General features: G+C 51.2%; 1 protein-coding gene across 7 annotated transcripts in view; it reads left to right on the forward strand.

The window, feature by feature from the left end:
* TSKU (tsukushi, small leucine rich proteoglycan) overlaps positions 1-22,177 on the forward strand; it is a 48,666-nt gene extending 26,489 nt beyond the window's left edge. For 2 of the 7 annotated variants that reach the window (XM_081063695.1, XM_081063692.1), the window contains exon 2: positions 10,658-14,758. In XM_081063695.1, coding sequence (XP_080919821.1) covers positions 10,666-11,739 — 1,074 coding nt within the window. In that variant the 5' untranslated portion in view covers positions 10,658-10,665 and the 3' untranslated portion in view covers positions 11,740-14,758. Of the gene's footprint in view, positions 1-53; positions 203-5,115; positions 5,207-7,869; positions 8,505-10,657; positions 14,759-21,364 lie in introns of those variants that run through there. The other 5 variants (XM_081063696.1, XM_081063690.1, XM_081063693.1 and 2 more) reach the window with 5 other exon arrangements.
* Positions 22,178-22,389: the final 212 nt, after the last annotated feature.

The following is a 22,389-nucleotide window of genomic DNA, read 5'->3' on the forward strand; positions in this document are numbered from 1 at the left end:
GGAGCTGGAGAGTGGGGAGGAAAGGGTAGCCGTTACTGCCCGCCCCGCGCTTCTCGGAGAGAGTGTATGTGACCGAGACAGACGTGTCTGCTGGGCCGAGAGGCCAGCCCCAGCCTCGGCTCCGCTTGGAGATCCGCTCTCGGTTTGCATCCCGCCCCCAGGGTGGGGGGACGGTGGGGAGACCAGCCCTCTGATCTCATAGGTGAGAAGGCGACGGCTATTCGGGATCCGGGCCTGTCCGTGGCTTTGGCCCCAGGACCCCCAGCTGCACTGCGGAGAAGAGGGACCTTGCACATACTGGTTACGAATGGGCCGGCCACTGGCCCGCAGTATAGAACTGGGCAAGTTGCACAGCCTGTTATGGATGGGGGTGAGAACTCCCTTGTGGCGCCTAACGTGAGGTGGGGATAACCTGTGCAGCTTTGGAGAGCCGGCTGGAGAGCAGTGGCCGCCCACACTTGGCCCAGGCGATATGACTCAGGGACCTTTCGGATTCTTCCTCCCTGCCTGCTCTATCCTTTGGAGAAGTCCAGGCTTGCAGAGCCCAAGTCTGACCCGGGAGGCCAGGCTCAGGTTGCGGGAGCCCATGGGGCTTTTGATCCTGAATTGCGAAGATAATCCTAACACTTTCCCACCCTGGCTCCCACCTCGTCCCAGTCTTATACCTAGAATTTTGCCAGATGCTGCAGACGGGAAGGAGGCCACTTTCCTTTCCCTCTCTGGGCTTGTTTCCCCTCTGGAAAGGGACGTTTTGACAGCCTCTCTCCTCCATTCCTGTTCTCCCTGACTGGTTGAGATCCCAGAACCTACAAGCACTGATGATTCACACACACCCCCATTCTTGACCAATTCCCAGGCACTAATTTATTCTTTTAAGGGGGGGGAGGGCGCGTGGGAGGTAGCTTTGAAGTTAGGGAGGGATAAAGTGAGGTGGGTCAGGAGCCCCTGCAGTCCAGGAAGGGAAGGCTGGAATGCAACAGGTGAGAAGTCAGGTGAATACCCCCTGGAGACAGAAAGTGTCTCCCACCGAGTACAGAGGGAGCAGCAGCGTTGCATGGCTCTGTGTGTTCTGATAACAGCCCAAAAATGGTTGGCATTGTGGACCCTCAGATGGGGAGTGGGGATGTTAGAATTCAACTTGAGGCTGAGAGGGAAGGTAGGGGCCAAATATGAAGACCTCGAATGCCAGGCCGAGGAGCTGGTATTTGAACCTGTAAGCAGTAGAGGGCTGCTAGAGGGTTAACAGACATGACAGTATGAGATTGGTAATTTAAGAAACCCTCCTCTGGCTTGTGGATCGTTTTGGAAACTCAGATACCAGTCTGGAGGTGGGTGTGTACTCCAGCCTCTTAGAATCAGAAGAACCTGGAGTTTACTCCTACTCCTTTTGTTTCCTAGCACTGTGGTCTCGGGCAAGTAACTTGACCTCTCCGATTCTCAGTCTCTTCATCCTTCAAATGAGGACAGGAATTCCTGTCTCACTGATCTGTTGTGAGTGTTAACTAGGATAATTAATTACATGAGCTAATAAAATGAGAAGAGGTGTGTAGTATGTATTACGTTGTGCAGACATTTGTTGGCTTGCACTGACAATAGAAGGCAGAGATAACATCTACTATGGTCTTACACCTGCTTTCACCACCTGGCAAAGCCCTTGGTATCCTGCAAGCTTGGACCAATTGTTACTCTCTCCAAGCAGAGGGAAGCTTTCTGAGCAGGGCATTTCATTCATGTGGTTTAATCCCCCTTCACATGGCCAGGCCCTACGCAGGAGAGGAACTGGACAGTCAGATTTGGAGATAGCCACAGACCACAAAGTGTGTTTTTCCTTGTAGGACAGCCCAGGGGCCACAGAGGCTCAGGGGGAGGGTCACCTTTTGCCAGATGAGGGTCAGGTTAGACGGGGAAGGTCTCACAGAGGAGTTGGCTTTGGAATCAAATGCGTGAGAGTTTGTATGGAGACAAAAGAAGTCCATCTCTGTCATATTCATCAGAGAGAACAGCCTGTGCAAAGGCATGGGGACCTCAGAGCAAGACTGGACTCTAGACTGGCAAACTGCCTTTGTGTGGTGGCTTTTAAACAGAGAACAGTGGTGGGGTCCTTGTCTTCTGTTGAGATTATACTCTGACACCCAGCAAGGCTGGCCATTGGAGTCAGGGAACCAGGAACAAGGCTGTTGCAACAGTCTAGGCCAGGAGGCTTCCTGAGCCCGATTTGGGTGGGGTTGACTGCCCAGCTTGGGGGGTGTTGAGGGGGGGAAGACAATGACCCACCCAGGGGTAGCTGCTGATTCTCATTCTGTCCTCATTCTATCACAGGAGACACAACTACCTCAGACTGCTTTGACCTCTTTGACCTTTCCAAAACCCCTTCCCAAATTCCTGGTATAGCCCAGTCAGCGCTAACAGCACCAGGGGGGTCCTGGATGGTACATTGGGAGAGAATCCAAGGCCTCGGGGGATGCATTTTAGATTCTCCTCTATCCTCTACCCCTGCTTGGCCTTAGGATCTGCTAATGTCTCAGCTACTTTTTCTTTCCTGGCCCCTGAGATCACCTATTAGGGGACAAGAACCAGCATGCAGTGAGCACCAACGTGTGCCAGGCTTGAGGCTGTCTTCACTCTTTCTCATGGTATCATCCCAGTGACCCGCTGGGAGCAGTGCTAGGGGTCTCACCGCATCGCAGATGAAGACGCAGACTCAGGGGTGAGGGCACACGCAGGCCTCATGGTGGGGGAGACCCTGGGGTTGGAGCCCTTTCTGCCTGGCTGCAAAACCCATTTCCTGGGCCCCAGACTGCCTCCCCCACCCCTCCCATGTGTCCACACATGCTTCCTCAGGCCAAAGGGAACTTGAAAGGCTTCAGGAAGAAGACCCTGGAAGGAGAAAGTAGTATTGGGAGCCTTGCCCATTTCCCTGTAGTTAATCCTCCTTGGGTTTTATGGGCCCCCATGGCCCATCCGCACCAGGGAAGATGTCAGGGAGGAGGCCAGGTACTGGGTGTCAGATTATCCGGATCCTGAGTCCATCCCTGGCTTCTGTGGTTGTGTGACTCTGGACGGGTCACTGAACCTCCCTGCGTCTCTTTATGCAGCTGTAAAATAGATAGGATGCCATCTAACCTGCTGCCCTTGCAGTGTGACTATACAGATAACAGCTGGGGACGCCCTGAAAGGCTACGTGTCCTTGTGTGAGGTGGAAGTATTTTCAATGCCTGCTGTTTCTTCCTATAGTAGCTGCTGTGTGCCAGGCCCAGTGCTCAATTCCCAGGACATAGAAACGAATCTGATGCCAGCGTTGTCCACAGGAGGACAGACAAGTAAACGTAGTTGTAATGCAGCACAATCCCTCAGCCATCAGCCCCATGCACCGATTTGTACGTTGAGGTACAGTAGTACCTAAGGAGCACTGGATTTGGAGCTAAGACCTCGTGTTGAGAGCTGGTTCCTTTACTACCCCGATGAGTAATGTGAGTCTCCTTGTCTGCAAAACAGGGACAGTAACCCCCACGGTCAAGGATTGTGGTGAGGCAGCAATGAGGTGTTGGTGTAGAAGTGCGTGGTGAGCTGACGTGTTTATACAGATGTGTGCCATTAACAGGAGTTGGCCCTGAAATTCTTTTTGCCTTGCGTTTCCAGAGCTGACTAAGTGGCTGGGGTCAAGATGTTAATGGAATCTCCACCTGGGGATTTCATTGGTGTCTGCTTGAGGGAGCTCACGAGGAAGGGAGTAGGGTGGGAGACAGCTAGGCATTGAGGAGCAGCTGGTTGAAGCAAAGGCCTGTCTCAGTGGGTCCTGGGGCCCTGGTCCAGCCTGAGGCTCAGCTCCCCACCCACCTTGTTCCTGTGCCAGGAGCTCCCTCTTAAAGCTGTGGTCAGGAGCTGGCAAAGCTATGGGCCAGAGATGCCATGTTGCAGCACCAGAGGCAGGCAGCTGGGGCTGGGGCCGGGTTTGAGCCAGAACCCCTAACCCCAGAGAGGTCTCTCAGAGGAGAGACAGCTTGGGGTCTTGCCAGCAAACGCCAGCACAGTGACTGGAGAATGTTAGCACAACAGTCACAAACCTGCCGGGTGCCTGGCACTGGGTGCTTGGGTAGGGAGGAACATAAAGAAAAATGACACTGTTGTTGCCTTCAGGAAGCTTAATAAATCATCACCATCGTGGTGTGCCATACACTGAGCCCTTCACATGTGGCAGATAGTGAACTGACTGCTTTACATGCTGTCACTTAATGCTTTAGCCAGCCCTATGTTGTTAGTGCTATTGCGAACACTGAGATTTAACCAGGTAGAAACTTGCCTGAGTCTAGTAGGTATGGAGCTGAATTCACACCAGGCCTGAGTCCGGTGGTTGACGCTTAACTGCTGGGCTGCTTGTGTATCCAGTAGTTACACACCAGGCCCGGCTCCAGCCTCAGGTGGAGGAAGGGTTGAACAGGTGAAAAAGGCAGGGTCACTGCCCCAAGTTGCTCAGACTTCACATCAGGTAAGTAACTAATGGCAGAGAATTTATTCAGTATATGTCAGAGGAGGTGTGCCCAAAGTGTGGTGTGAAGGGCCCAGGGAGCAAGGAGGGGAACGAGGGGTGGCCCAGGAACCTGAGTGGATAGAATGGGTTTTGTTCCATGGGCGGCGCAAGGCAGGCCGGGAGGTGCAGGCGGTGCTGGCAGTAGTGTGAGGCATCGGGACGCAGGACCTGGGGCCTGCTCTGCTGTTTCTTTCCTGCCACTGCCCCTCTCTGGGCCTCAGTGAATGTGATCTCCCAGGGGCCCTCTAGCTTCCCAGCCCTGAAATTCCCTGAGTTTGGGGAAGTATGAACGAAGGCTAGGCTGAAAATTGTTCAGAGGCTGTCACCATCACCGTAGGTTCAAATCAAAATGGGGAGCCCAGGTAAGGGAGGGAGGAAGGTGGAGACAACTTAACAGATGTCTCTGGGTGAGAGAGAACTTGATTTCTGTTGGTAAAAATAGAAGTGAAGAGGTGTTTGAGATGGGGAGTGGTGTGACCAAAGCTGTTTTAAAGGCGCTGTCGCAGGGCCTGGAGTATCACAGCGGGGAAACCTGCCTGGAGCCTGTTAGGGCCACACCGTTGACTTTTTTGACCCCACAGGCCATCAGCAAACTTTCCTTAGAGTCACAGTGGGTCCAACAAGGAATACTCATGGCCCCTGCTCAGAGGACCTTATGCTTTGTCCCCCAACCTAAGAGTGAGTACAGTTTCTAAGCCTTGTCCTCCTACCCTGTGTCGTATAACCTCGCTCATTGGGGAAATCTTTTATCTTGTATCTGCAAGTCAGGATTTGGAGAAGAGGTGATGTATGGGGGGCCAAATATCCCCTCTTCCCTCAGACTCCTATGGTGGCCACCTGTTTGCCTTTCCCTTTCTCCAGAGGGCAGATCACAGGTCCCAGAGGGAGGCAGAGTTCATACTGTTACGCAGATGAGAAAACCGAAGTTCAAAGACATAAGGAAAACTGCAAATGTCACGTAGATGGTGGCAGACTTGGGACTAGAGTCCTGGGTGCCTGGATCCAAGGCAGGTGTTACTGATCTTGTCATGAGTTGGTGTCCTGTCCCCACTGCTGGTCTATTAGCCCGAGGAGAGAGGCCCTGGTTTCCTCCACCTCCACCCTGACATAAACCTCACATGGTACCTTGCACTTAGTAGAGCGTTTGTAAATGCTGTTGTTAAATTTTGAAATCCTGAAACGCTGGAACTGAATTGTGTAGAAACCTCTTATTGTGGAGCTGGAGAAACAGGCTCAGTGAGGGGAGGGGACCTGTCCAAAGATATGAATGGCCCTGGAGCAGGAACTAAGACCAGGGCTCGTGACTGCCCGCTAGGACCCGTGACTGCCCGCTAGGACCCGCCTTATCACCATGCACAGTTGGCCAGTTGCTTCCCCTTCGGCCCCCTGGAGAGTGGTGAAGGAGGTGGGGGCTCTTGGGTGCCCTCTCTAGGGGAACTCCTACCATATAGCCTAGGAGAGACACAAGCACCCTGCGACTGCACGTCTGTCAGTGTCCTGGCGCTGTCATCTCTAGTCCTCACAGCAACCCCTTGAGGAAGGGATGGTCTCCATTTTAGATGAGGAAACGGGCTGCGAGAGAGGAAGTCACTTCCCAAAGTTGCCCAGTTTAGCAGGTGACTCATGTTTCTAGCGTTGTAGCTCCCGCAGATCAGAGAATCGATCCCAGAATGACAGTTTTCATCTCAAGGGCCAACTCTGATCAGTGGGTAGAGACTTCTTAGAGCACCATGTTGAGAAGAGCTCTGAGGTGCTGTGCAGATTCCCCAGGAAGCAGTGCTGTGGTTGACTGTGTCTGCGGTGGGTATGGGTACAGGTAGGATGAAGATTCACAGTCCTTCCATGATGTGGCTTCCATCTGTTGGGGCCTCATTTCTCTACAGGAGTGATCAGCTTCTCAGTCTGATCTTCACAGCTATTCTCTCTCAGGCCAGTGGGACCCTCATTACCATCCCAGATTCACGGTTGAAGGAACTGGACCAGAGAGGTGAAGTAACTCTCCTGGTTCACGCTGTAAGTTGGTGTCCAAGGCCTTTTGGCTTTCTGTGAAGGCCTTTCTTTTCCACAGAGCTGAGGCTGGTGATTTTTGTCCAGAGCAGCTCACGTTGCTCATTCCTTTCCAGATCTAGCAGCCCTGTTGAGAAATAGCACAGTATGGCTTCCGTGGAAAGAACTGCTCTCCAGGAGGGCACTGATAAGAGCTTTGACGTATTTGATACATGTTTACTAAAGGAAAGAAGGGGTCAGGCCCACCCACTGATCCCCACCCCAGCATTTCGCTGTCTGTGGAGGAAGGTAGGGCAGCTCACACTATGCCCTTCCCACGTGTTGGGAGCCCTGCTCGGTGCCTTTTTATTATTTCCACTATTTTGTTTCATGGTCATGACAGTCCTGTGAGGTGGCTATTAATACCCCATTTTACAGATAAATAGACAGGCTCAGAGAGTGTGGCTCGCCAAGACCAGAGAAAGAGATGGCCATGAGGCAGTCCTATTAGCAGTGTTTGTTACTTTGTGTGTGTGTGTGTGTGTGTGTGTGTGTGTGTGTGTGTGTGTGTGTATTTAGTTTAAGAGGACATGGGGTGGAGGGAGATTAAGACATATTTAATTCACTCCAAGTTCCACCATTTAAATAAAAGCCACTGTTGTGTTGATATATATATTAGACTTTCCAAAATTAGGATTTGGGTGTTTTTTTTTGTTTTTTTAATGCATAGTTATAGTTTTCCTAGACTATAACTATGCAATTTATCTTTATGATACCTTGCATTATGGCATCAGCCCCCTCCATGAGGTTGCAAACTCTCCTGCATGTTATTTTTATTGGCTCCCTAAGATCCTTAGGAAAGTCAGCAACCATCGTGAGGGGCTGGGGAAGCCCTGAGCCTGGAGTCAGAAGGCCAGAGCCTGAGCTCTGAGGTACTGGCCGGCATACCTCACTGGGGATCCCCAGACTAGTCACTGCATACTCGCTTCACTCAGGTGAGGGATTGCATGACTGGCTCTGGGCCCTCCCAGCAGCAAATGAATAAAGGCCTTTTTTAACTACAAAGGGCTGGGGCCCAGGAGGAACTTTGCTTATCTTCCCCAGTCTTCTCCTTGGAGCTATGCTCTCACCCTCTGCTCCTGAGCCTTTTGCTAAGGGACTTGTAACAGCAGTGCCAGACACTAGCATCGTGGAGGCACCTTTCCTTGGGTTACCCCAAAAGGGACATTTCCTCTGAGCAGAACAGGGGCGCTGACTCTCAAAGACCACTAACCCACACCTCTCTGCCTTTGCCCCCTTCTGGATCCAAAGTTGTGAGGCCGCTCAGGGGTTTCTCTCTTCTCTTCTCCCAACAGCCTGGGACACCCCCTGAGAGGCCTCTGGGCTCTGCTGTGACCTCAGGAAAGCCTTGGAGCCATTAAGTACTAAAAAGCTTGGCACCTACCTCATCATAGCAGTCAATGACAGCTGGAGCTTGGCCCTAGGATTCTGGACACTTAGCTCTTCTTTTCCCAACGACACACAGAAGCACACATTCCTCTGGAACCAGACCAATTAGGAGGTTACAAAGGCTTCAGTTCAGTTTCCGGCTCCGCCACCTTCCTTTGCTCCTCCTGTTTCCTCCGCTCTAAAATAGAGATTAGGCCACTGACCTCGAATGACAGGGGACAGTATGAGAGAACATATGAGCACGAGCACACAGGAGGACTGGCTCCGGCTGTCACCATCAGCACTTTTCATGTGAATGTCCAGGCCTGGCACAGAATGGGGCCTGGGGAGAGCTGTCCATTGTGCAGGGCTGAGCAAGAATCTCTCCAGGGTCCCTGGGGGAGCGTGCACGGTCACAGTTAGGCAGCTAAGTCTCCTTTTACGCCCCTGCTCCCTTTCCATCAGCTGTCCCAACCATTGCCTCAGTTCCATATGTACAGTGGCCCAGTGATGACCACCCTGCATGTGTGCACAGCTCTTCACAGTTTGCATCGCACTAAATGTGAGAGTCAGTCAACTTATGTGAGGACGGCAGAGCAAGCATTACTGCCTTGGGGTTCAGAGGACAAGGCTGAGGCCTGGAGAGGGGTGGTGAGAGGAGTACATTTGGCTGTGTTTGGGCTCCTGGTTACATAAGCAGCCGCTCACGAGAGAGGCCATTTGGCATTTAATAGGAATGTTGTATAAGCACCTTTGGGAATCAAAGGGTAATCTCAGGGCCCTTTTTTGTAAGGGTGGTGTTTGTTTAAACCCTGGAAGGGTGGATATGAGCAGATCGGCTTAGCAGAGAAGGTGGGGCCCTGAATGGTAATGAAGCTCTGTGGTGAGAGGCTTACCCAGGGGAACAAAGGGGGCCTGAAGCAATTTAATATTTTCCTTTTGGCTCCAGACATGGGAACACTCTGTCCTGCCTCAGCTGGGGCCAAGCCCAGGACGCACCTGGACTGGGTTTAATCCTCAAACCGGACTCTACAAAAGAAAGGGGTGGGAGAGGAAGGCCCCCAGAGCGGGTGGAGAAAAGAGCCCCACTTCTCCCTGCCCCAGGCAGTCACTGTGGACCAAGTGGTAACCCCTTTACAGCTTCATGGAGGGACGGTGATACCATCCCGCGGCTCCCTCCCCACCCACCCCATTCTAGGAGGTGGGCAGGCCCCTGGTCGACCTCTCCCTGAAGGCCAATGTGGGGTATGAGTGGGGGGGGGAAGACAGGGTAGTGCGGCAGAGGGGGGCCACCCTCGATGAAGAGATCTGCTGAGCGAGGCTTGGAGTCAGACAGCTGTGCGTGGATGTGAGGACTGCGTGTGGCAACGTACATGTAGTGCCTGGCATCGGTGGCAGCTACTGTGATAGTTGTACAGGGAGGGAAACTGAGGCCAGGAGAAGGGAGATGGCTGTGTCATAGCATGTGGCAGTGGGGAAAATCCCTCTTGGATCTAGTCTCTCCGCTGACCACCCTGCCATTCCTGCTGGAGGCAGCAGATGAAAGAGGAATTGGAATTGAGCAGGCCTGGGTTCTAGTCCTGCCCTGCTTTTTACTAGTTTGGGGTAAACCCTTTTCCTTTTTGAGCCTCTATTTCTTCGTCTATATAATGGTGAACCAGTCCAGCTGCCTGCCCTAGGTCAAAGGAAGAGCCAAAGAGGGGTAATACCTGTCTCAGCAGTGGGTAGGGGCAGGGCCAGGGGAAAGGAGATTGGTACAGGCGTCCCCATAGCCCATCTGGAAGTCTAAACACATGGTCCCCAATTGGAATGAAGGACCCTCCTCTGCAGGCCAGGCCAGGTGAGGGGGCTTAGAACTGTGGACTCAGACGTTGTCACCCAAAAAGAGGTGAGGTAGGACCAGCCCTAGTGCAGGGAAAGGCCTTGGTCTGAGAGGCTGGAGTGCGTGTCTCAGGCATGGCTCAGCCACTGCCAAATCGTGACAGTGAGCCATGCTTTCTCTGCTCCATCTCTGTGCTTCCCTTTACATTTACTTATGGTGGAATGTAAGTTTCCGAACCTCTCTAAGTCTCAGTTCCCTCTTTGTGAAGTGGTGACAAATTGCTGTCTTGTAATGTTTGTGGTTGGGAGAGTTAAGTGAGACCGTGTAGTGAGGCAGCTAGCTCAGCACCCACACATGGCACATGCTCAGCCCAGGTCAGTGGGGCACCCTGACCCTGATCTCTCAGCTGTGAGCCCCGCCCCCTACCTAAAAGGCCTAGGTTGGGACCGGCCCATGGTCCTAGATCATCAGAGCTGGAGAGGCCAGCCAAAGACCCATCTGGTTCAGTGGGTTCCCAGCTGGGTTTCTTAACACCCTACAGCAGAGATGCTGAGCAGGCCTGGAAGGCTCCAGGTCCCCACCCTCACTTCAGCCAGAACAGGCCCATTTTCATCTGCTAATCTTAAGAAAGGGTTCTGCTGCTTCCAGTGTAAAACCCACCAATCTGGCCTCACCCCATTTACCAATCAGGTTGGGACTCTGAGGCCAGAGAGACACAAGGAGGAGGAATTATAAGAGGAGTAGTATTCAGGGAAAGCATCCTGAGAGGACAGCATGCAGGTGGCAACTTTCAGCTGTGCCTAGACACATTGGCTGAGGTCTTACGGGGTGGGGTTAGAACCATCTCGTCGGGGGCACCTACTGTCAACCCTCACCTGTGGCTCTCTTTCTAGCCCCCACCATGCTGTGGCCTCTGCTGCTGCCCCCACTGCTATTGCTGGCCGTGAGCGGAGTCCAGACTACCCGGCCATGCTTCCCTGGATGCCAGTGTGAGGTGGAGACCTTCGGCCTGTTTGATAGCTTCAGCCTGACGCGAGTGGATTGCAGCGGCCTGGGTCCTTCCATTGTGCCCGTGCCCATCCCTCTGGACACGGCCCACCTGGACCTGTCCTCCAACCGGCTGGAGACCGTGAATGAGTCCGTGTTGGCAGGGCCGGGCTATACCACGCTGGCCGGCCTGGATCTCAGCTACAACCTGCTCACCAGCATCTCGCCCACTGCCTTTTCCCGCCTTCGTTACCTGGAGTCCCTTGACCTCAGCCACAATGGCCTGGCAGCCCTGCCAGCCGAGAGCTTTGCCAGCTCACCCCTGAGTGACGTGAACCTCAACCACAACCGGCTCCGTGAGGTCCCAGTGTCTGCCTTCACTACCCACAGCCATGGCAGGGCACTGCATGTGGACCTCTCCCACAACCTCATCCACCGCGTCGTGCCCCACCCTGCCCGGGCCAGCCTGCCCACGCCCACCATTCAGAGCCTGAACCTGGCTTGGAATCGGCTCCGCACCGTGCCCAACCTCCGGGACTTGCCCCTGCGCTACCTGAGCCTGGATGGGAACCCGCTGGCTGTCATCGGCCCAGGTGCCTTCACGGGGCTGGCGGGCCTGACACACCTGTCGCTGGGCAGCCTACAGGGCCTCCCGCAATTGGAGCCCTATGGTTTCCGTGAGCTGCAGAGCCTGCAGGTCCTGGACCTGTCAGGCAATCCCAAGCTCAAGTGGGCAGGAGCTGAGGTGTTCTCCGGCCTGGGCTCCCTGCAGGAGCTGGACCTGTCGGGCACAAGCCTGGTGCCCCTGCCTGACATGTTGCTCCTCCACCTGCCAACGCTGCAGAGCGTCAGTGTGGGCCAGGGTGTGTGGTGCCGGCGACTTGTACGGGAAGGTGCCTACCCCCGGCAGCCTAGCTCCAGCCCCAAGGCAGCCCTGCACTGCATAGACACCCGGGAACCGGCTGCCAGGGACCCCCACACCTTGTGACAAACGGTATGGCCTGGGGCCACATAACAGACTTCTGCCCTGGGTTGACTCAAGTCCCGGGTAATTTATATTTTAATGTGCCAATGCCAGTGGGAACTCTGCAGGCCTATGTGGCAACGTCATCAAAAGACAGTTATGGACCTGGGGAGAGGCTTTGGACCTGGGACCAACACCCAGGAGCAAAGTCTTGCCCCTTTGCGTTGCTCCCAAACCGGAAGCAGAGGGTCTTCGATGCCAAACCAGACAGCAGTCCCCTGCTGTTCTTCCCCACTTGACCCCAAAGTGCCTTCCCTCAGGTCTGGCCCAACCTGATCATGACAGGAGGAGGGTCAAAGGTCAGGTCCACGGCTGAGTGCCCCCTTGGGCCCATGGTCCAGTCACTCAGGGGCATGAGTTTCTTTTGCTCTGGGCACATGAGGCCCTTTTATCCTTTTCTCTTCCCCTTGAACCTTGGGTAGAACTTTTGTTATAGAAAAGACTGGAAAAAAAAAAAATCAAGTCCACCTCCATGTGACAAATGAGGGAACTGAGGCCTAGAGAAGGAAAACTGCTAATCTGAGGTACTACCATGGAGGCCTGTCTGGACCCAGCGTCTGGCCTCCCAGTTGGGCCCCTTTGCACTTTGCTGTCTTCTCTAAATCATGCCTTTCCTCTCCCCAGCTGGGCTCCCCCTTGCTGCCATTTGTGTCCTTCCCTTATTATCCCCAGAAGGACAGGCAAGGGCCTCAGCGGTGGGAGCCTGGGCCCAGTGACCAACTGTGGCACGGGCCAGGTCACTTCATCTCTCAGCCTCTGGTAGCTTCAGGCATGCCAATCCAGCCCTGCCAGTTTCCCTCTCTGGGGTGGGGTCCCCCAGCCTCAGGACTGGAAATGCACCCACTGATTCTTGAGGCACTGCCTCTGATGCCCCCCCAAGATGCTGATGCTGATGCAGGACCCCCCCAAGATGCTGGGTCCCGGAGGCCCCACCGGCCGGAGCCCATGCAGCCCCCACAGCCTGTCTCCCCTGGCGGAGAATGCAGCAGGAGTAGGCAGGCAGCTCCCGTCCAAGTTTTATCTCCTACCAGCGTGGCATCTCAGACTCCCAGCCATGGGCTCTCAGTCCTCTTTTTATACAAGTTGTTGCCTTTTTAATGGACTGTCACTTTCAACCAGCCCTCCACCCCTGCTGGCAGGGGATGGCAACGTCTCATTTGTAAAAGAAAAAAAAGTTGTATTTGTTCACTTTTGTAATAGTGTGTCCTGGGGAGGTGTTGGGGGAGGAGGTGTTGGGTGGAAGCTAGCCATCCAGCGGCTCCGTGGGCATCAGGAGGCCAGTCCCACAAAGATGCCCACAGGACAATGAAAGCTCTGTCCTCCACCACCAGCCCCACCCAATACCTAACTGGTCCTTGGCTTAATAAACATAAAGAGTCCCTCTTTCTATCACTTGACCAGTGTCCACTGACATTCCCTGGGCTGGCCTGTGGGGCTACAAGGGTGAATCCAGACCAGCCCTGCCTTGGGCAGTGCATTTTTCCTGAAAAGCCTAATAACCTCTCAGGATGGGGAAGTGAGGTGACATGAGGGGGTAGTTATGTGGGGGTGGGTTGCACCTTTCATTGTAGCTTGCACCCGTACTCACCTTCCTATCTCCTCTGTCCCTGTTGTACCAACTCCATGAACTTGTCAGGCCCTTGCATGCTTCTGCCTTTGCTCAGACTGTTACTCTGGGACCTTGCCCTTGTCCTCGTCCCTATATCTCAACTCCTTCCCATCCTAGTAGACCCAGTTCCTGCCTCGCCTTCTCAGAAGCTTTCCCTGAGGTCCCTTTCCACCTCCTTCCTCAGCTCCCACAGTACCTATTCCATCTTGGCATTTTGACTGCTGTGGTACCCTAACTCCTGCTTGTACACTTCCAGGGACAGGGAGCTCATTTCCAGCTCATCCAAGTGGCTCTACTGTCAGCAAATGCTTCTTCTAACTGGCTAACGTCTGCAGGAATGTCCATCACCCACAACCACAGGTCCACCCCCATCTCTGCTCTAAGGAGACTCATGTTCCTGGGGTGGGCGGGGGAAGGACACACAGAGCATGTATGAGTAAACAGCACAGGGAGCTGAGAGCCCTGTGGTAGGGTTAGGAGGGCTTCCTGGAGGAAGTTCAACCACACAGCTGAGAAGAACACATGGGCCTGCACAGAAAGGGCTGGCACTCGGGAGGGGTCATAGATGAGCAAAGAACCCAGCACCTTCAGGCCACAGGTATGGGTGGAGAGCTTTGCCTCGCTTGTTGCTGAGCCACCACCCCCCAAAAGCCCAAGGCTAGCACCCATAGCCAATCTGAGAAGGGGCTGAGGCAGGGGCGGGGGTGTTGTCAGGGTGAGACCCCAGCCCTGTCCTCTGGATCTCTACCTCCCACATCCCCTGGATAAGAGGCTTCGAACACAGGGGACTTTCACACAGTGGGGCTGGGTTCTCCCAAAGCCACGCTTGAGGAAGGAGCCCTTAGGGGAGGGACGTGGATCATAGGAGTCTTAAAGTTAGGGACAAAGCTGCCTGCAAGGCAGGGGAGGGGTGGCTGGGGCTCCTGCAGGACAGGAGTGAGTTCTGAAGCAGGTCGCCTCCTCCCTGAGACACAGCTGCAGTGGGAGGTTGGGCGCCGACGCCATCACACTGTGCGGGTTCCTCTTTCCTGTGGGGACATTACCTGGCACCCCCAGCCCTGGCCTCCCGCCTGTTTTAGGGAAAGCAGAAGCCCCGCGGTGAATCGGGCATCCTTGCAGCCCCTCCCGAGGCTCTCATCCCACAGCGCCACCTCGTGTTCGCTCAAAACCAGACACCCCTGGTCAGAGGGGTCGCCCGAGCAAGGCCAAAGTGGAACTACACAGTTTGTGCAGCCAGCCTCACTTTCTCCTAGCTAGACTGCTTTCTTTCTTTTTTTTTTAAATTAATTTTATTGGGGTGACAATTGTTAGTAAATTTACATAGATTTCAGGTGTACAATTCTGTATTACATCGTCTATAAATCCCATTGTGTGTTCACCACCCAGAGTCAGTTCTCCTTCCATCACCATATATTTGATCCCCTTTACCCTCATCACCCACCCCCGACCCCCTTACCCTCTGGTAACCACTAAATTATTGTCTGTCTAGCTAGACTGCTTTCAACCCGCCATACTCCACCCTCCTGGAATCCTGGGGCCAAGAATGGTGTCATTAGAGTCTTACAGAAATTAGTGCAATTATAGAAATGAGTGCAAAGTTTCCGTCTTAGAGTTTGCAGAAAAGGGTTACCATCCTGGGTCCATCACAAACCAGTTGTGTAACTGGCCAAGTCACGTTACCTCTCTGAACCTGGAAAATGGAGATGAAAATGTCTCCCTCCACATGATTGTATGAAGCATAAATGAAGTAAGTGTGTAAAAAAATCAAGCATAGTGCCTGGCACAAAACTGACACTCCAAAAATGCTTGTTCTGGAACTCCCTCATTTAGCCATAGAATTATGAATTAGATTACAGAACCATGTAGTCTTAGGCTCATGTTTTGATAACTGACTCAGAACTGAAGGATTTCATAAAAGTTTTAAGATTTAGCATTACAGAACTATAATCCGCAGGACCTTTGCTCTGTGTGCCTTACATGGAGTAGGGCTTCAAAGCACACGTCAGTTGGGTTTTAGAGGTGGAGAAACAACTGAGGCACAGCTTGCCATCATGGCACAGGCTGGGTCACAAACATTTCCTTGAATTTCATTAATAATACAGCTGCCATTTACTAGGCACATGTTTCTCAGACTTTGTGTGTGTGTACGCTATCATTTCCTCCTCCCAACAACTGCCCCTGGCATTATTGTCATTGTACAGATGAAGAAACCAGCCTGGGCCTGGATGGCTTCATCTGTCAGATGATTTGTCCCTCACTTTTGCCTGTCCTACCTCAGTAGTGGGGCCAGCCGTGCAGATCCCACATGTCAGAGAGGGCAGAGATGGTCTGAGAAACCAAAAGACACTGGGATTCCATTTATTTTTCTGTTGACAAACTGGACAAGTTATGCAGCTCTAAATATCTTTAATCAGATCTTTGATTCTAGATCCTAGAGCATGAAAAGCCAAAGGTCATAGTCAAAGTCCTTCCCCGCCTACAGATGGGGTGACCGAGGCCCAGAGAGGAGCAGCCCAAGGTCACTTGGCAGATGGGCAGGATTCTGTGTTTCAGTACTGGCTGCATAATTTGTGGAAACTCGTGTAAAATGAAAATATGGGGCCTCTTGTTTAAAAATTATTGAGAATTTCCAGATGGCAAAAGGAGAGCATTAAATCAAGTGCAGGGCTCTTCTAAGGTCCCACTGCCCATGAAGCCAGGCTTGGCATGCTTAAATTATACCATTTACAGAGAAGGAAGGGACACTCAGATTGTTAGTCGGGACAGCAGATGAGAGCCTGTGGATTCTTATGTAACCCAATCTCTCTGTAGCTCAGGGAGCTCATTAGATTCTTTCAAACCCAGGAATTTCCTTCCATGGGTGTTACCCATACCACCCTCTGATTTCCCCAAATTGCCATGGCTATAAGACTTTCAGAGAGAGAGAGAGAGGGTAGGTGGATATGTGTATACTCATCTGACTCCATGCCAACTCACAGAATGTGTCTCTGGACAAGACTGCCAAATTCATGGGGGGCAGAAGCCTGCCTTCTGCTCATACCTTATGTCCACCAAGACAGTAGAGGGCATCATGGGCTAATAGGACTTTCCCTATCAATGCTTAATGTTCCATGTCGGCAAATGTCCACCAGGGAGCAAATGTCCATCGATACCTAATGGTTATCAACACCTAATGTCCATCAATGACAGCTCTCACCAAAGGCAGATATGCAGTGGTGGCAATGCCTACTACTGCTCCAAATGTACAAATACCCGGTGTTTGCAGGTAGCTAATTGCAATTATAATTGCTTTGTGCATCAAGCCCTAATGTCAATCCATAGGTCAACATCTGGAAACAGTAAATAGCCACCCAGTTAAGTCAAATGCCCTGTGTTTTTTCTTCTATTTTATTTATTTAAGTACCAAAAGTTGTATTTACAGGAATTATTGTGTTTGCTGAGCTAGAGGGGAAATTCTTCCTGTGTTTACAGTTTCATTCCAAAAGCTATTTATCATTTTATTTTACATACCCGTTAGTCAAAATATTCTGAATTAGGAATACAAACGTACATTTATGTTTCTTGATATATACACATTTGTATATATAACATGTGTATATAATTATTACGTACACAATACAGAAAGACAGAGAAAAAGAGAAACTAGTTTGAGAACAGAAGTGTCAACCTTGGAACAACTTCCTAATCAGATGATTCTTAGAAGCAGCAACTTTTCTAAAGAGGAGTGATGATTGGAGGGAGGCCTCAGCCCTCCTGCTCAGGCGAAGAATTTTAAAAGAGCCCCACATTGGGCTGAAAAAAGCCAGGTTCCCTAATAAGGTTGAGGCACAACACCAGGGCTCAGCATGACCAAAGATTAAGACGCGGGCTCCAAAGGGAATCTTCCCCGGGCTCGAAGCCCGAAGCCCGGCTCTGCTGTTTACGGTTAAGTGGCCTGGGGTAAGCCACTGAACCTCTCTTTGAGCCTCAGTTTTCACATCTGTAAAATGAAGATAGTAGCTACCTCACAGGGTTATCGTGGAGAATACGAATCAGTCAATGTACATAAAACACTTAGAATAGTGCCTGGCATATAATCAGTGCCATTTAAAAAATCATATGAACAACTATTTTTTAAAAAATTACTTTTATAGTCAAACTGATAAGCATGGTATGGCTCAAAATATTCTCAGGGTTTCTTCAGTGGCCATGAGCTCTCGGCAGGCAATGTCATCAAAGTTGTTATGCTTAGGAATTGGTCTGAAAAGAGGTTCTAGCCCCCGCACTAGTGCATTTCAAAATTGTCTCTCCATTCTGCTTCCTTCTGACCCAACTCTTGTAAGGACACAGTGCTTAGGAAATGTCCCTACAATTGTCTTCGCAGGCCTGGCACTCACAGATGGAATGGCTGACCTCTGTGGTTGGAGATACACTGAAAACCTTTCACTTGTCTCATTCTCCCTGAGAGCCTCACTCTGCCTGAAATTCCATTACTCTTTGGCCTAAGCAATGATTGCTGTCTGATGTCCTTGCTAGATAAGTAGTGGCCTAGGACAGCAAGCGTGTGATTGGGGGAACAGAGACAAGTGCCTGTGTGGGAGTAGGGCATTCATTCACTTATTACTGGGAAGCAAGGGGTACCTGACCACTTTCTCCACACATGATATATCCTAAAACTAATGTTAAGGTGCTGTGTGGATATGAAAGTTGTGAAGACCACAAAGCTAGAGATGAGATGGCGAGACCCACAAAGAAAGTAGTTGAAAGATAAGGTCTCTTACATATGCTGGCTTCTCTACCACCCAATCTGATATCCTGTTATATTGGTGGCCCCCCAGTGACCCATACCTCCTAGTATTATCACCCTGTGTAGAACCTTCCTCTCGAATCTGGAGTGGGCCTGGCATTTACTTTAATCAACACAACATAATAGAAGTGGCTCCCGGTCAGTTCCAGACCTGTCTTAAGGAGCCTGGCAGCTTTCACTTTTGCAATCTTGGAAGCCTGGGGCTGCCCTGGTGAGACCATGTGGAGAAGCCCTAAGGCTATGGAGAGAGAAAAGCTCAACTATTCAGTATCTGGCAGATCACAGACCCCAGCTGACCCCCTAGCTAAATGCACACAAGTGACCACGACAAAACCAGCGGAAGACCCAACCAGCTGATTCCAGCCTCAACTGCAGAATCATGAGCAAATAAAATGGTCCTTGTGCTAAAGTCATTCTGCCATTCTTACATGGCAATAGACAACCAAAACAACCAGGTCACAGGCTCCGTGTCCCCTCAGCCCCAGGACCCCTTATCCTCCCCCTTTGGCTCCCTTGGTTAAAGAGTTGCTAACCTCGCCATGAAACATGAGCAGCTGAAGATGCCAAATGACAAAGCCGAACAGCCAGAGCCTTCTTGAAGATGGCCCATCCCAAGGGACCAGGCAGAGAAACACAGTGAAAAGGAAACACATGTACCCAATGTTTTAAAGTTTATGAGGTACCACCCTGCACTTGAGTTCATCTCTTGTTATGGTTTTGTCTCACAGCCACCCAGCAGGCTTGGCCTGTCTCCCTTCAGCCTCACACTCTCCTCCCAGCCCCTCCCCCACCCTCAGCCCAGATAAATGATTTGCAGATCCCCAGACAGACCCACCTCTCACGAGGGGAGTCCCCTTTGTCTCTCCCCGAAGCCCAGCTGGGAACTGGAGGAACAAAGACCTAAACCCACTGTCTTTCTAAGGTGCCTTCCCTTTCCCTCGGGGGCTTCCTCCAGACCCAGGGCCTTATATAAGGAGAGCTGAGGTTGGGGTGAGGCCAGTCACTGGGTGGAGGCTTGTGAGAGCTGCTTAGAGAAGGTGACAGAAAAGCTGCTCTGGAACACAGGGCACTCCCAGCTGACCCTGGGAAAGGCGTAGTTTTTGGGTGCTTCCCGCAGACTGTGGACAAGTCATACTTAGCACAGGCTTTAAAAATACTCTCCCACACAGACACAGAAACTGTAATTCCCTAGACTTGCTCCACCCGCTGGTTAAATCTGACATCTTGTGCAGACACGTGAGGAAGTAAGGGATGGGTTCCAGGACGGGATCTAGGAGGCAGTGTCTCCCCACTCAGAGCAGATCTCCCAGGAGGGGCGACACAGAACCTCCCTTGCTAATGTTTTCTAAAGGAAGGTGACCTTAGAAGAAGTAGGGGAGGGGGCAATGAATGCTTCCCTGGTCTCCCACCCACCATCCTGATTACCTCCCCCTTATCCTTCCTGTCTCAGCCTCTGTGACACCTCCTCTGGAAGGCCTCCCCTGACCGCCTCCCCCCATCCTACCCCAGACAAGGTTAGATGCTCCTCCTTTGTGCCAACTCAGTACCTCATCTTCCCACCGGAGTCACACTCATCACATTTAGTTTCTGTTTATTTTTTAGCTTCCACTTTACACTGAGGGCAAGAACTGTGCCTACATTGCTCCCCAAAGGGTCCCTAGCAACCAGGCTGGTGTCTAACACATACTTGGTCATCAATACATGCCTGATAAATGAGTAAATGGGTCTGTTACATCCATTTTATCAATGATTAAATGCAGGCCCAGAGAGGGTAAGTGGCTTTCCTAAGGCTGCACAGCGAACTCATGGCAGAAACCAGGTCTTGAGACTTCTAGTTCCTTTGCAATAGGAACCTCCCTTCCCTGCCCCTCCTCTCTCCCTCAGGTGACAGATGTGCCCACTGACAGGCCTGAAGCTGGGGTGGGGCAGGAGTCCTTTGTGAGGTGCCACCTCCTCCTCTCCATCTCCTCTGCTCTGACTTCCTTTGGGTGACTAACTCTGTGCCCCACCTCATCCACTGGCTGTGGAGGGATGGTCCTACCTCTCTGAGCCTGCTGCCCCCAGCTGGAAGATGAGTCACTCTAGGAGATGGGGAGGCTCCTTCTAACTGAGGATCTGTGAACCCCTATGAAAAAGACTGAAAAAGCTGGCACCCCAGCTCCGTGCTGCTTACTGTGTGGCACAAAGCACAAACCTTCATCCAACACCCGAAAGGCCCAGACATCTCTTTTTTTTTCAAATGTAGTAGAATTTTACTTCAATGATACATAAGTTTTTTTAACTTTCTTGGGCATGTGCACACACACACACACAGATGATGGTGGTGGTAGTTCTCATGTTTTAAAAGCAAATGAATCCAGATCGTTCTAATGCGTAATCAGAGGTGGGCAAGACTTGAGAGTTTACACAGATCTTTCATTTCACACCCACACCTCATGTGTTCTTCACAACTTTCTCGTGAGGAAAGCAGGGCAGGGCTTATCACTAACCCATTTCACAAATGGGAAACGTGATGCCTAGAGAATAGGTGGCAGAACCTGGGACTTGTGTTTAGAAGCCCTGTTCCAACTGTCCTTCTTCCCACTCCTCTGCGGTGATTCAAGCTCAAAAAAAATAAATAAATAAATAAATAAGACGAACATAATTGCTTGGCTGGTTAGACCTACCCAAAGAACTTGCTTATCCCTGGCAGGGAACTAAATCATTTGGTACTAAGCCCATTCTCTAGGAGATGGGGGTGGAGGTGACAAGAATAATAAAACTCTAGGACAAAGGCAATAGGATGCTGATGGAGTGACTCAAAGGATTAGGACAGCCCAGAGGGTGAATCCCGAGGCCTCAGGACACACACACACACACACACACACACACTCCACTTTTAAATCCTGTGTTTGTCAGAAAGACACCAGAGTCCTGGCCACAGGGCACCCAGAAGTGGACCAACCCAGCGCTGGTCCCAGCCGCTCCGCATTAACGGCAGTACAAGGTGGCAAGTGGCTTACGTAAGCGGGGCTGGAATTGGAGTTCCCATCTGACAGAGGGGTAAACTGGGGAAAGAGAACTGAGCTGCAGGCAAAGCTTGGCGCGGGGTCTCTGACCTGTCACAACATTGTCCCCACCAGAGGGCGCTGCCTACAGCACTCCCCTTTCCTTTCTCAGCTCATTTGCCCCTTTTCTTCCTGCTCTGTTCCTAGAGTTGATGCTGTAGCCCAGGCCTGAGGCTTGGGGGTGTCCCTACGAGGAGAGAGCAGAAGGCAAACTCAGAGAAGCAGAAATGAGCAGCGGTTTTCGGCAGTCACCAAGAATTTCATTGCCTTCACGTCTTCGCCTCAGATAAAGTAACTTCCAATCTTGCGTTTTACAGAATTTTAGGATTAACATTTACCCAATAGTCAATGGTTATATATTGACTTATTTCATTCTCCCTATACAAAAGATGTTTGACAGATGAGAAAAGTGAAGCTCAGAGAGCTTAAGTAATTAGCCCCAGGTCACACAGCAAGTAAGTGAGACACTCCAGATTTTTTTTTTCTTGTTTTTTTTTTTTTTAATTAATTTTATTGGGGTGACAATTGTTAGTAAATTTACATAGATTTCAGGTGTACAATTCTGTATTACATCGTCTATAAATCCCATTGTGTGTTCACCACCCAGAGTCAGTTCTCCTTCCATCACCATATATTTGATCCCCTTTACCCTCATCACCCACCCCCCACCCCCTTACCCTCTGGTAACCACTAAATTATTGTCTGTGTCTATGAGTTTTTGTTTCTCATTTGTTTGTCTTGTTCTTTTTGGTTTATATACCACATATCAGTGAAATCATAGGGTTCTCTGCTTTTTCTGTCTGACTTATTTCACTTAGCATTATTCTCTCGAGATCCATCCATGTTGTCACAAATGCTCCTATATCATCTTTCCTTAACGCCGAATAGTATTCCATTGTGTATATGTACCACAACTTCTTTATCCATTCATCTATCAAAGGACATTTTGGTTGTTTCCATGTCTTGGCCACCGTAAACAAAGCTGCAATGAACATTGGCGTACACGTGTCTCTATAGAGAAATGCTTTTATATTTTTGGGGTAGATACCCAGGAGAGCGATTGCTGGGTCATATGTTAATTCTATTCGTAATTTCTTGAGGAACCTCCACACTGCCTTCCATAGCGGCTGCACCAGTCTGCATTCCCACCAACAGACACTCCAGATTTTAAA

This window comes from Rhinolophus hipposideros, assembly GCF_964194185.1.
Source record: "Rhinolophus hipposideros genome assembly, chromosome: 10".
NCBI lineage: Eukaryota > Metazoa > Chordata > Mammalia > Chiroptera > Rhinolophidae > Rhinolophus > Rhinolophus hipposideros.